This window comes from Salvia hispanica, chromosome 3, assembly GCF_023119035.1.
Source record: "Salvia hispanica cultivar TCC Black 2014 chromosome 3, UniMelb_Shisp_WGS_1.0, whole genome shotgun sequence".
NCBI classification, from domain to species: domain Eukaryota; kingdom Viridiplantae; phylum Streptophyta; class Magnoliopsida; order Lamiales; family Lamiaceae; genus Salvia; species Salvia hispanica.
In genome coordinates, this window is record NC_062967.1 from 25,419,570 (window position 1) to 25,434,962 (window position 15,393).

Below are 15,393 nucleotides of genomic sequence, written 5' to 3' on the forward strand. Positions count from 1 at the left end.
AATGTGTCGTTTTTGCTCTAATATTTTGAAGATGATACACCATTGCGTTTTTCAGATTTTATTTGATAGTTTTCATCCAATTTCACAATGATATATCGTATATACTGATGCATCAACAGGAATAGCTATTTGAACTGAAATATTTGTGTAAAGTGTAAAACGCCATTCTTTTAACAATTTTACTTATTTTATAAGTAAATTTTATTCCAGACTAAGAATGAGTTAATATGTTTTAAAAATATAAATTATTATTTGAATGACTACTAATTTAATTACTGTTATTGGGCAAAGCAGATGGAGGAAAAAACAAACCCACTAACACTAAGCTAAATGTGCAAAAAAATAGTACAAGCTAAATGTGATTATCCCTTGTGAGTAAGTGAGTTATCATAGACCCTTGGTAATAAAATTCAATGGGGACAAAAATAAGTAAGAATTGCATTATCCAGGAATTATTTTGTAGTTCACTATTTTCTTTTTATTCTAATTTGTGTTTTCATAGCTTTTTGTTTATTTTTATTACAGTTATAATGGAATAATGGAATAATGGATGGATAATTGTCTCCAAACCATGCTACTTAGTAGTACCTATTAGGCTCCTTCGGCCACCCACAGCGTCGTACGCCCGAAATTTCTCGGAGTCCTTCAGCAACACATAGCATTCCCAGAAGGTGAACTCTTTATACTTCCCCGACAAGGGGAAATGACTCTCCGCTATCCTCCGGGCGTCCTCCTCATTCTGCCCCCACTAGTCAGCTGGCGGAGGGCATTGGCGTACAACCCCCAAAAATCGGCCGACCACGGCCCTGATCCGTTCTCACCCCTTCTCCGGCACTCCTCCCCGCGTAGTCCTTCCCGTGCGGGCAGTTCCTCCATATAGGCTGCTCTAATCTTCGCCCACATGTTGACGACCCACAAGTTCAGCCCGCATCCGCCGGATCATCGTGCAGACCGACAACCACGCCTTGGCCACACCGGCGTACTCATCCTTCGTCCACTTCCTCCGCGTGGAGAGTGTCGTCAACAGTCGGCAGCGACGACTCGCCGACCACCTCGCCTCCTTCTTCTTCTTCGGCGCGGCCCGACCTACTGGAATGGGAGTGCCGGCTCCCCATTGCTCTTGTACAGAAATTTAGAGAGAGAGAGAAAACTCGTTAAAACAAGTGGTGCAAATGAAAATGAAACTAAAATCGCGTATATATAGGTTTTCAAAAAAAAATTTAAATAAAAAACGAAAATTGGCGTTGGCCGATCGCTGGCCGATCGGCACGCCACAATGGCGGGCAGCGCACGCGAATGGACTAGCCCACGCCGATTTTCACGCCGATTCTCGGCTAGCCGACCGGCTAGCGACGCGAATCGGCTATCCGCTATTGTGGATATGCATAGATAACTATTTTAGGTTGTATGAATTTTCAATTAAGATTAAAAAACAGCTAATGTAGTTCGCGACACCGCAAATTTTTAACTAAAAAGTTCAATTTCCCTACAAATTTGCTAGTATATCTTTTTTACTTTAAAAGAATAGTATAAATTGCAAATAATTATGTAAATTAATATACTTATAAATTGTAGTTATGACATCAAATATTAGTTATAGAATAGAATAATTAGCTTTGAGTATTTAAAGGAAAAAGTTTTTAGAAAATAAAATAAAAATATTAAACAAAAAATTAAAAAGTGTAAAAAAAAGAAAGAAAACATATACTAGTACTATGGGGAGTGATCAATTGCTTATTCATCATTTAATTGTTAATTACAACTAATTTAAGACTATAAGATTTTAGAAAACTTGTGGTCTATAATTTGCCATGTGTAATTTTCGTTTTTATTAATTAAATCAAAAAAGATAAAAAAAACCCTACCAAATTAGGATTTTGGATGAAAATGTCAATATAGTATTTCGAAAATATCAACACAATGCTTTGAGAATGTTAACACATTGCTTATATTGACATTCCTCATGTATTATATTGACATGTTTTAATGTTGACATTTGCTGCTGTACGAATAAATTAAAAAATTTTGAATTTGTTTTTCAAATTTTGACATCGGAACATATGCAAGTGAAATCTCGTTAGAATCCTTATGAAATTATCATTAATTTGATATATGTTGTGTGAAAAAATAATTTAAACCGAGAAAGTTATATGCGTTTTCAAAAGTTAGTTACAACTAATTTGTTGTAAATTGACCTTAATATCCTTATTTACGTTTTTTGTTGATCGTATTATTTCGGGGCTAATGATCTAGACCCTTAATTTGAATATCTAATGACTATTATTTAGTTGTAGTTAGCAATTAAGTATTGAGTTAGCAATATAACACTCCCCTACTACTATACTATAATACTTATTTGATAGTATTATGAATTTACAAGTATTTTAGGTTATTATTAGATTGAATTTTAAATTAGAAAAACTTTCCACAATGGAAATTATTCGACCATATAAAATATACTGCATGGTATGAAAATTACTATCATTAGAAAAGTTTTAAATAACTGTGTATCATATTGAGTTTTTGTTTAAAATTTGCCGTTGTAATCCAAGTACATCAATAATTCTTCATGTCTGCATTCCATTATTATTATAAAATGTAAATCTATATTAGTAAAGAAATGTAAAAAAAAAAATAAGAAAAGAAAGACGGCTAACTCAACTTTAAGTCAAATCATACGTTGTTGTGTCACGTTGCATGCAGAGTGACGTTATCATTGTGGGTAATTTGACAAAAATGTCCTTTTAGGGCCTGAGGGTGTTATCGTCCGAAAAAACCTCATTTGTGATTATATATTTTGTTAGACCCCTCTGGTGCTATTTTTTTAGGGGTCATTGGTGCAAAAAGTGCAAAAATTAGGGTTATTTAGTGCAATTCACTCTATGATTAAATATGTGTATTATGTTTGGTTTTTTAGATTGAATCTCACAACTTAATTTTAGAAGGATAATTATAGGATAATTAGTCATAGTTATTTCTCTCAAATTAAAATAATCTCAAAGTTCAATTCTAAATAGATAATCACGTGATAATTAACATGCGAATCGACGTGCACCTAAGTATATAGCCTCAGTATCTTCATTTTGAGATTCTAATATTGCATACCAAAATACTGTGTGAAAAAATTGGAAAAAACGTACTGTATGAAAAAATTGGAAAATTTGTATACAAAGATATGGTATTTTACAAAAAATATCAAAATCATGGGCCGATATGATCTTGGTAGCGGCCCATTTTATTTTATTTGTTTGTTTGTTGGACTTCTAATCATTAAACGTTTATGTTTCATTTAGTATTTGAAGTGACATTCATTTTTATAATTATGGTTAATGGTTGATGTAAGCAAATACAGCAAGTATTATGAATAAAATTGTAAATTCCCTTCAAGTCTTGCCACCTTTAAATCTTCGTCTCATGCATAGTATTTAAACAATGCATATAATGATAATTTTGGTAATAATTTGCATAGTCGGAATGAGTCTACGAAAAATTATCAAAAAATTATTCAATCTTGATTGATAAAAACTTTTAATTTAGAGTTTGGTTGAGTACTTGAATTTATGGTAATTTGGATTATTTTTTAAGCTCGTATACTTTTTAAAGCTAATCCTTTATCCGATATACATACAATAGTTCAAGATACAATATAAAAATTTTACTATAAATTTTAATCGATAGTGCGCAGATAGCAGGCGACATACATTATCTGATATTGAAGTGAGTAAAAATTTTAGAAAAATTATCCTTTATATCAACTTTTAGCTAGCTTCTGATCAATTTCATAATTTCTAAAATTAACTAATTAAATAAAAAAAATTGCACATTCTTTTAATTGTCTTATACAATTAAACTTTTAGTGAAAATTTTCGTGACTTTAGTACTTTTTTTCCTCCTTATACATTCGCCAATTACATAATACTGTACTACTTAAGAATCTCAAATCGAACATCATAATATTGAACAATGCTAGCTAAATTTATCCGGAATAACAAAAAATTATGATTTCTCCCAAAGAAACCGGTCCATAATTACAGAGAACAATAATAAGTGAACGAAGGAAGAGGTAAACGACCTCAGCTGGTTCCACTTGAAATGAACTGGGCGTCGATTAGTGCCTACTTTGGAGTAAATTCCGTAGGCCGGTGCTCTTGAAACGGGCAGAACGAGGGCAATTACGGAATGGAGTAATGCTTGCAAGAGAATTGTGAAAATGGTTATTCCCTATACCTGCTCGTCGTTGGTATTGTGTAACATAAAGAATAGTGTTAGTTGTGCAGAATTTGTTGTAACTTGTAACACTACAATTTTGACATATTTGTTTGATCAGTTCCATAAAAATTATTCTGGTTCACGGGACCTACCATAGTATTTATGTCTCAACTTCACCACTTGTAAATAACTCTAGTGGAGTATTTTTTTTATTAATCACGTTATATATATATCAACATGTTTAACCTTATACACCTAACTATATTAGATAATTAAAAAAGTACGGTAGCAAGTAAACTTTATATTTATTATATACACTATGGAGTATTGAAATAGATTATGCCAAGTTCACAAGTTGGCCTAGTGTATTTCCTAGCTAGTTGAATTTCATAATATTAATTAATTAATTGTTAGAACTTACTTAAAACTTAACACTCGAAAGTTATTTATTTTCGATTTAAACGTATACGTTTTAATTTGGCAACAACCCTAAATGAATTTAAATACTCCATATTTTTTTTTTACTTTTATCTTCAATTTTATTTTCGTGTGTTTCATTTTTTCCATTGAATACTGTATTAGTATATGGTACACAATCTGAAATAAGAAAAAAAGTACCTAAAGTCATACTAATATGTATATATCTAAAAAGAAGGCAAGAATGATTTTAATATATAAAATGCGTAAAGATAAAATTTGTAATATGTATGTGGAGATTGTTACTTATAAGAACTACATATTTTTTTTTATAAAAAAAAGGCATGATAACACAATATCAAACGTACAAATCAATCAAATTGTCGCAAAATCAATTGCACGGACCCATTTTCCCTACCAAGCTACTATATTTTTTTATAATTAAACTCATCGAATATTTGATAATTCAATGTCTGCCTCTGTCCGGGACGATGAAACAAAAAATATAGCTAGAACGAAGTTAATTAAAGATGGACCTTTAATTATGAGGATGTTACTTAATCTAAATGTCAGTGTTGAAAAATCAAGTGGTGTCGATAAGGCATGCGTGAGTAGTAGTACCAAATTATAACAAACCATCAAATGGCAACAACAAAAAAAATACTACTACCACTTTTTCTTAATTTCATTATCAGCATTTATAGAAAGACTTATAGATACTTGGCTAGTTGTATCAAGTCTTCGCCAACTCACACAGCTGATCATGTATAAATTGTTCCCACATTAACATAGTTCTTATATAGAACGACAGAAAATTTTAAAATAGAAAAAAAAATAAAAAAATGGATGAAGTTAGAAAAGTTGCAAAGGCGTACTACAATGGAGCAGAAGCAGCCGAGAAAAAACTAGCTCGGCAATTTTTCCAATCACTCGACACAAACGCCGACGGAAAAGTAAGCCGGCGTGAGTACGAGAAGGCGGTGGGGAACTCCTCTTCCTTCACTGACAACGACTTCTTCTTGAAGCTCGACGCTGACGGCAACAAAACCCTCGATTTCGAAGAAGTCTTGGCTCTTTATTACCTGGAAAAGGTCTCGATTCCGAGGTGCAGAGCTTGCGAATCTCTTCTCTTAGATTCGTATTTCTCGTGCTTGCCCTGTCAGGCCGACGTCTCTTACTACCTCTGCTGCGACTGCTATGGCCGAGGAAACTTCAAACACCATCACCCCTCCCACAAGTTTATCGACACAAGGGCCATGCTTAAGCTGCTCGATCAAATCTTGAAGCAGTCACAGATTACTAACCATCAAACGGATGAGTTTGATCTCATGCAGGTAATTCTCACTTTGAGTCGTATTCCTTTTTTGTTTATCCCAAGGCAGGTGAGACATTTCCCTTTTTGGTAAAAACTTTATTTCGTCTCTTATTTTATTTTCTCTCCTACTTCAATCTTAAACACATCAATTTCATAAATCTCGTGTCAATCCAAATTATACTGTTAACTCTAAGGAAAGTGAGTTAGATATCTTTATATTTTAATAGACTAATCTTAGCAATAACAGTGACTCACTTTATTAATAAATCTATCCTTTTAATTTAAATCTAGAATACTTTTCACCAATGCAGAAAACCAAAAATGTTAAAGCGGGAGAAAAGCAATCAGACTCTCAGCAATCAAGTAACATGGTAAGCTTTGTGCTTGTTTGTTACGATAGTGTTCCATTTAATGGAATAAATTTTGACTACAAAAGTGTAATTAATGTGCACATGTATATCAATGATCAATAATTTTTGTTTATGTTATGAATAATTTCAGGAAACAATAGTTAAATCTCTTGAAGCAATGGATAAAGCAGCTTCCATTGGATGTTCTGTAGTTTCCGCTGGTGCTATGGTAGCAACCGCTGCTAGTGCAATGGGTGCTACAGCTACCATTGGAAATGCTGCAGTTTCCGCTGGAGCTGCGATAACAACTGCTGCTGGTGCACTGGGTGCGGGAGCTACCATTGGAAATGTAGCAACCACTGCAGCCATAGCGGTTGCTGCTACTTGCCGTATCATGTAGATTGTATAACTTTTTCTGTTTTATATATTACCCAATATTTTTCTCTTTACGAATTGATAATAATATGATTTGGGAGCTCTTATTTCCATGTTTTATGATCACGTCTTTATTTTTGAGTTGTATTTGAGTTGCCATGTTATGCAATGTTAATTTCTGGATTTTGTAATTTTACTTATGTACGTTGTATATTTTTCAAAAGTTAATTTGATTTATATATGATGTGGTGTGATATACGGAGTATTTGTATTATCAAAGGGTGTAAATGGAAAATACTTGTCAAAGGTTATATGAGTTTTTCACTTGTGCCATTTATGTCTCTTTGCGCATCAAATCCTCAAATTTTTTACTCATTTTGTCACAGTGTGATACATTTTTTTTTCATATATTTTAAAAAAATAATAATAAAAGAAAAATAAAGTAAGTAAAAAGACAATATAAACGATGCAAAAATTTATATTTATAACAATCATAATGCCATAATGGTAACTCTTCCATTAATGTTGTCCACAAATTATTATATGCATAAATTCATATTATCATTTATTCTTCAATTAATGATGTCATTTAATGGATGTCAATCGGGTCGGCTCATCGGGTTTTGGCAACCCTGTCGGGTTGCGGGTCAATCGTGTGCAAGCTAATTGAATTGTGATTTCTTTCGGGTTATAAAAGTTTAGCCCTAACCCTAAAAACTTGTGTTTCGGGCTAGCCCATCGGGTTAACCTGGTTGTTACCAATAATATTAACATGCTATCAATTTAATAAATAATGATGAAAATTAGTTATATTCATATGTAAAATATTTAGTTATGATAAATTTGATATATATGCTTGATACTCAATCATAAACATGATCAAATACTGATATTTGAGATATTTCGTGAAGAATTTTAAGCATGATTTAGAAATTTTCAGTGAATTTGAAGTTTTTAATTAATTAATTTAATTATATATTAATAAAAATTCAATATATGATTTGGATATTTAATATAAATTGAAAGTTACTTTTTTAGTTTTATATACTATAAAATTAATCAATGAAGTGTCGAATTAGAAGTCAAAAAATAGAATAATGGAAATTTTATCGGATTTTCAGGCCAGTCCATCGGGTTTTTGGGTCTGGCTCTAACGGGTTGCAGGTTAATGGGGTGCAGGCTAATTTTGATTTTATCTGGCTGAAAATTTCCAACCCTAATCCTATAAATTTGGCGGAATATCGGGCCAGCTGACGGGTTGCGGGTTTAAAAAAGTAATGTATATAAAGGTGTGTTACCCTAGTTTTTTATTACTACATATATTTTGAAACTTAAGTAGAAAACGCTGAGACACAGCAGCCTCTTCTCTTCCGGTTCTCCGGCGACAACACCGAACCGCTGCCCACCTCCCTCAAATCAACATAATCCCGAGTGTTTCACGGTAAGCTGTTTTAAGCTTTCACACTTAAAAATGTCTCTTATCAAACCTGTGGACGATTTGGAAGAGTATTTCTGCAATTCACTCAAACATCTAGACTTAGGGCCTACTTTTGACCTCCGCATCATTAATCATGTCGGTTTTGAGATGGATCACATCATCAACAAAATTCGTGCTAATGCTATAAAGGCATGTAGAACAGAGAGCGATCTCACTCTCGACATGTTTCACTGCGTCGTAGTTGGTTTATTGAAGGGAAACATAAGAAACGACCAGATCCAAAGGCTTACGAAGAGTAGCGCTGATCGAATTCTCGAATTGATTAGGGTTTACGAAATTCCTGTTAGGAGGAATTCGAATCACAGGGTCAGCTCTTCCAGCGATACTCTCACCTTTGTTCGCTCCATCACTTGTTTCCCTCGCCTTGCTAGTAATATCCTTCACAGTTGCCCTAATTTGGTTACCGATTTCCGTGGCTCTACGATGAGAACTTCTGAATTGCCTGCTTGTATGAAGCACTCTGGTTTTGCTGGTTTAATTCCGAGGAATTGCAATGATTTGGTTAAATTTGTGCTTGAATCGGCTCACATTGCTTACATGATCGATTTTGGTCGAATCATAAACCCTAGGGGGTTTGAATCTGTGATGAAATCGTATGAAAAGCAGGGGAAAATCAGTGAGATGGCGATGAGAAATAGTCGACCGGCTGATGATGAACGAGTTGCTTATCTTTGGTCCGTTGGCTTGTTTGATGTGGCAACTTTCAAAACTGTTGTCTCTGTTGCTAATGAGCTTATGAGAGAGATAAATGGTGACAGGATTAGTGAAGATCATGTCGACGCCGCACTTCTCTATGTTTTCCTGGCAAGGGAGAAGGAAGTCTCACCGCCGCCCTCTTTAGTGAACCTGAGTTTGGATTCGGATTTGGATTCCCTGTTCTATTGTTTCCATAGCTCGGATGTGGTTTCCTTGTTAACTGCTTATGGCAGCTCTTCTCCCCCTTGTCGGGCAGATGTTGGCGCCATAGCGAAAGAGGATGTCATCCCCAGAGCGACTCTTAGGATGAACAAGAATGGGGATTTGCTTTCCTTGCTGAAGTTTGGACTTTGATTTTATTTATGTATACTTCAAGGATGTCATTATCTGAATTTGTCTTTTTGAATGCCTAGTCAAAGTTTGGCTTTAAGAATATCTTTATCTGAATTTGGCTTCAAGAATGTCTCAATTTGAGTTCTTTGTGATATCTGAATTTGTCTTTTTGAAATGCTAGTCAATGAATCTACTCTATGAACGTAGACAATGAAGTCTAGATCTTAATAAACTCATCAATCTGCGAACAAGAATAAATTAAATCGGTCATTTGATCACTTGTTGGCGAGATGTTTGTATAATTGGCATGATGCATGGAGTAATAATTACCACAAGCATTCATGACAATTTATTGTTTAACAAGAACATTGAAATCTAATAATCAAGCCCCAAACATTATTTTATTTCGTGTGCATTTATTGTTTTTTTTTTCTTTTTTGAGCCAAAGTATATAGTCGAATTAAACTTGAAATATTTAAAAAAGAAAACGCCGTTACCGGGGATCGAACCCCGGGTCACCCGGGTGACAGGCGGGATTACTTACCACTATACTACGACTACTTTTTGAATTTATAAGGAATATGTTTATATGTTTTTCTTTAAGCCATAGTATAGCGCCCGAATAAAATTTTGAACCTGAAATATTTTTTGTGATTAAATTTATTATTTTATATATATTTAAAAGAGAAACAACGTCACTTAATTTAAATTAGTAAGAATCAATTAGGGGTGGGTAGGTACGGCATACCTTACCGAAACCATCATGCCGTATACCATACATTTACCTTACCAAAGTTTTGGTATACCGAACTTCGCTATACGTTATTTTCGGTATGACGAATTTCCATACCGATACCGTACTTCATTCTCGGTATACCGTACCAAAGTTCGGTAAACCTTACTTTTGCGGTATACCTGAATTTCACCATCAATTAAAATAGAAAATTAGAGTTTTTAGAATATTATTTATAGTTTATAATTTTAAAAATAAATTAAATATAATTTATTCATAATTATATTTATATTTAACAATAGATTTTATAATTTAAAATTATATAAAATATATTTTATATATAATTGTGTTTATATTTTTGTGGTATATACCTTAGTTTACGGTATATACCTTAATTTACGGCATATACCGAATTTCGGTATGCAGCAGTATACCACGGTATTAGAAAATTCATACCGTTACCTTACCAAAATCTTTCGGTTAGGTATCAGTATCATACCGTACCGAAAGTCACGGTATACCGAAAATATGGTATTTTCGGTATTTTTTCGATTCGATAAGACCGGTATTTCGGTATTTCGATATTTTTCCCCAGCCCTAGAATCAATTATGTTAAACGACATACATTTCTTTTTTAGATATTCAATCTAATTGAAATATTTTTTAAAATAGAAATATTACTATCTTTATTTTATTTCTTCTCTATTATTTTACTCGCTCTCTACTTAATTTACAAAATAAAAATATTTAAAATTTCTTTTTAAATAGGAAATGTGTGATAGAAGATATAAAAGTAATTCGGGTATGTCGTTGCCAATTGACCCAAATTAAACTTCGTTGCCAATTGACCCAAATTAAACTTCTTTTAAGCAATAAAATTGTTTAAATAATTTGTAATTAGAAGGAGACAGAAGGCGTAAATAATTTGTAATTTAGGTAGTCATTGCCAATTGACCCAAATTAAAGGCTTCTCGAGCAATAAGAGCATCCACAGACCACAATGCCGGCTAACCAATCGGCTAGCCGATTTGCGTCGCTAGCCGGTCGGCTAGCCGAACCATTGCGATCGGCCAGCCCGAAATCGGCGTGGGCTAGCCGATTGGCTGGCGCTGGCCGATGCGTTGGCCGCCATTGTGGCATACCGATCGGCCAGCGATTGACCAGCGCCCTTTTTCGTTTTTTTTTAATTTTTGAAAACCTATATAAACGCGATTTTAATTTCATTTTCATTTGCACCACTTGTTTTAACGAGTTTTCTCTCTCTAAATACAAGAGCATCATCAAGCGATGGATCACAACAACGAGTCCAAATCCGAAATGGCGACGAGTGGATCTCTGAACTCACGGTACCCGTGGGATCTGGATGGGGCGAGACGGGCCTCCAGTGGTTTAACGTCCCCTGGAATCACCGATGGGGATGATGGCTGGAGCGGTGGGGGAGGTAAAACTGTGGGGGATGCCGGGCGGCTGACAAGCCAGCGGCGGGCAGGGGTGTGCCCAAATGTCCGATCGATGATGGGGATGATGCATGTCTTGTAGGGAGGGATGCAATCCGGTATGCATACCGGGATGCAGGGGTCACCGGGGTGGGGACACGGTCTATCGTCCCTCTCTGGATTTTTGGACGACTTCGTCTCACACAGTGGAGACGCAGTTCACCGGGGATGACCTTTTGTCATTGCATGACATGGGATCGATCTCGTGGATCCGGCTAGGACGACGATGAGGAGTAGAGAATGGCGGGGCTCGTGCGTGGAAGCCCTTTTTTTTAAAAAAAAAATCATGTATATTTTTTTTAATCTTTGTATTTTTTTTATGAAATGAATTAATTTTTCCCTATATGTGTCGTAAATTTAATTTCGTAATTTAATCGTAATTTTAATTCCGTAAATATAGTATTTTTTGAATTATTTTTATTGCGACTGACCTAAATCTGATGTGGCAGGTGGAATTTTAGTGCTGCTGAGATGAGATGGCAGGAAGAGAGAGTGGCTGGCCTAAAGCCACTGTGGATGTTCTAAAGGTACGAAGCATGAATAATTTAATCTAGCTTAGTAGTATAATGTGTTTGGTTTAAGCTTTTGAAACCCTAATTAGCGAAGGCTGAGCAACAGCGGCATTCCTTCTCCGGCGACATCACCCTTCCGACGGCAACTGCGAACACCGCCGGAAACTCTTTCCTCTTGTGATGTTGGCACAGTGTTTCAAGGTTAGGTGTTAGAAATTTGCAGAACCAATTTGAAAGCTCAACACTTGAAATGGCTACTAACTTTGCAACTTGGCTTAATTCTACTGACATTGCAATTATGATTGATTCACTCGAAAATACACTAGTCTCAGACTCAGTGGATGATACTGATTCTGATAGTCCCCCTTGGGAGCCTAATTCTGATAATTTCGACTTAAATGCCATCATTCACAAATTTAAGGCTAATGCTAGAAAGGCTAGAAGAACACGGAGTCAGCTGACTCACGACAAGCTTCACTGTGTCATGATTGGTTTATCCCATGGAAACATAAGATTTGACCAGCTTTTTAGGATTGTGCAAAGGGGCTCTGATAAAATTCGAGAGTTGATTCGGATTTATGATATACCTACTAAGAGGAATTCAACTGACAGGATCAAGCTTTCAAGAGATACTTTCACTTTCACTCGCTCCTTTGTTTGCTAGCAAGATACTTCACCGCCGTCCTAGTTTGGTTAAAGATTACCACGGTTCTGCTATCAGAACTCCTGAGTTGCCTGCTTGCATGAAGCACTCTGGTTTTGCTGCTTTGATACCGAGAAATTGCGATGATCTGGTTAAATCTGCACTTGTATCGGCTCACATTGCTTACATGATTGACTTGGGTCGAATCATGTACGGAGGATTTCAATCTGTGATGATATCATATGATAAGCAGAAGAAGATCAGTGAGATTACAATGGAAGAGGGTCGCATGGCTGATGACGGAAGAGCTGCTTATCTTCATTCTGCTGGCTTATTTGATATAGCAACTTTCAAAACTGTTGTCACTGTTGCTAATGAGCTTATGAGGGAAGTAAATGCTGACAAGATTTCTGAAGATGCTATCGAAGCCGCCCTTCTCTCTGTTGTTCAGACAATGCCGCCGCCTGATGGTGAGACGGGCAGCTCTTCTAAGGAAGTCATCCCTGGCGCCAACTCTGGTGAGACTGGCAGCTCTTCTAAGGAAGTCATCCCTGGCGCCAACTCTGGTGAGACTGGCAGCTCTTCTAAGGAAGTCATCCCCGGGGCCACCTCTGATGAGACTGGCAGCTCTTCTAAGGAAGTCTTTCCCGGCACCACCTCTGGTGAGACGTACCTGTCGCCCCTGAATCGAACTGAGGATTTGGTTTCCCTGTGCTCTTCTCTTGGCAGCAATTCTTCCCCTTGCGGTGCAGACGTAGGCGATACGACAGAGAAGGATGTCTTCCCCAGTGCCTCCTCTGGTGCAATGTCCCTGTGTGGCGTTGCTACTATGGAGAACTCCTCTGGTGAGCAGTCCCAGTAGCATCTTCCACAGAACCAAGGTGGGGATTTGGTTTCCTTATTGAAGTTTGGACTTTGATTTTTGTATGTAATGTTTTGGTTTTGAACCTTTGAGGGGCCACTCGGCATGTCCTTGGTTGTGGGTTTACTTTTTCATGTGTTCTGCTTTGTTCTCGGAAACAAGTCACTTTTGGGCTTGTTCTATGTAGTTATGTTAATAACCTGCTAATGATGGTTTTTGATATCTACATGTTGGAGAACCATTGAACCTCTTATGATCTATAGGTTGTTCTTAGAAAAAAAAAATACCCGGGTGACAGGCAGGATTACTTACGTTACCCTGGTTACTTGGTGGGACCATAAATGATTAAGTAAAAAGAATGAAAAAAAGATTATCACTTTTAACACTTTTTTACTTACTTTGTAGGCATTTTTTATTAGTTTATCCTTACCGGGACTCCTAAAGCAGGACGCCTGAAATTGATCAACCGGGATTCCTAAAGCGGGACGGAGGGAGTATTAAATACATAAAATAAGGTATTATTATAAAGATATTATGTTAAAAAATTATTTTCATATTTAAGTAAGTAAGAATAAATTATGTTCCACTCTGAGTGACAATTTAATTTTTTGAATATCATGCTTTAATTGACACAACTTTTCAAGTAGAAATTGTATTCTTTCTTTGTCGAAAAAGCATTTACAATCTCGTATATTTGGTTTGTATTTACGGAAACCCTTAAGGGGGTGTTCGGTTGACAAGACTAAATCTCATGATTAAATATGTATCATGTTTGGTTCATAAGATTGACCTCCTCAACTTAGTCTCATGACTATTAGTCATGACAAAACGCCACCTAATTTAATTATAGTGCCAAGTTGAACATCCTTCTCTGCCGGAAGCGCTTTCCTCGTCGACGCCTTTCTCTGTCTGCGTTTTAAGGTAAGCTGTTAGATATTGCTCCCTACAATCCACAAAATTGAAGGCTCAACACTTGAAATGGAGGCAATGGCTACTAGTAATTTGCTTGATTCACTAAAAATAGACGACTTCCTAACTTCAGTGGATGATACTGATAGTCTCCCTTGGGAGCCTAATTCTGATAATTTTGACTTAAATGCTATCCTTGACAAATTTGTTGCTAATGCCAACAAGGCAAGACGAACAACCCAGAGCCAGGTGGCTCTTGACATGTATCATTGTGTCAGTGTTGGTTTATCAACCAGCTTAATAGGATTGTGAAAAGCGGCTCTGATAGAATTCGAGAGTTGATTAGGATTTATGATATACCTACTAAGTGGAATTCAACTGACAGGATCAAGCTTTCAAAACATACTTTCACTTTTACTCGCTCCTTTGTATGATGCTTCATCGATCTCCTAGTTTGGTTAAAGATTACCATGGCTCTACTATGAGAACTCATGAGTTGCCTGCTTGCATGAAGCACTCTGGTTTTGCTGCTTTGATACCGAGAAATTGCGATGGTCTGGTTAAATCTGCACTTGTATCGGCTCACATTGCTTACATGATTGACTTGGGTCGAATCGTAAAATATGGAGGGCATCATATGATAAGCAGAAGAAAATCAGTGAGATTACGATGAAAGAGGGTCACACGGCCGATGATGTTAGAGCTGCTTATCTTCATTATTTTGGCTTGTTTGATATATCAACTTTCAAAACTGTTGTCTCAGTTGCTAATGACCTTATGAGGGAAGTAAATGCTGACAAGATTTCCGAAGATGCTATCGAAGCCGCCCTTCTTTCTGGTGAGATTGGCAGCTCTTTTAAGGAAGTCTTCCCTGGCGCCACCTCTGGTGAGACGTCCCTGTCGCCCCTGAATCAGATTGAGGATTTGGTTTCCATGTGGTCTTCTCTTGGCAGCAATTCTTCCCCTTGTGGTGCAGACCTAGTAGGCGATACGACTGAGAAGGATATCTTCCCCGGTGCAATGCCCCTGTGTGACGATGCTACTA

The 15,393-nt window shown here is 36.2% G+C and overlaps 2 protein-coding genes across 2 annotated transcripts; both read left to right on the plus strand.

The window, feature by feature from the left end:
* The first annotated feature begins 5,442 nt into the window (after nt 1-5,442).
* Nucleotides 5,443-6,920, plus strand: LOC125216929. Its single transcript, XM_048118721.1, has 3 exons — nt 5,443-5,960; nt 6,253-6,312; nt 6,443-6,920. The coding sequence occupies exons 1-3, from the start codon at nt 5,469-5,471 to the stop codon at nt 6,689-6,691; spliced, it is 801 nt and encodes a 266-aa protein (XP_047974678.1). The 5' UTR covers nt 5,443-5,468; the 3' UTR covers nt 6,692-6,920.
* A 1,080-nt stretch (nt 6,921-8,000) lies between these two features.
* On the plus strand, nt 8,001-9,347 carry LOC125216241. Its single transcript, XM_048117900.1, has one exon. The coding sequence runs from the start codon at nt 8,138-8,140 to the stop codon at nt 9,212-9,214; it is 1,077 nt and encodes a 358-aa protein (XP_047973857.1). The 5' UTR covers nt 8,001-8,137; the 3' UTR covers nt 9,215-9,347.
* The last annotated feature ends 6,046 nt before the right edge of the window (nt 9,348-15,393 follow it).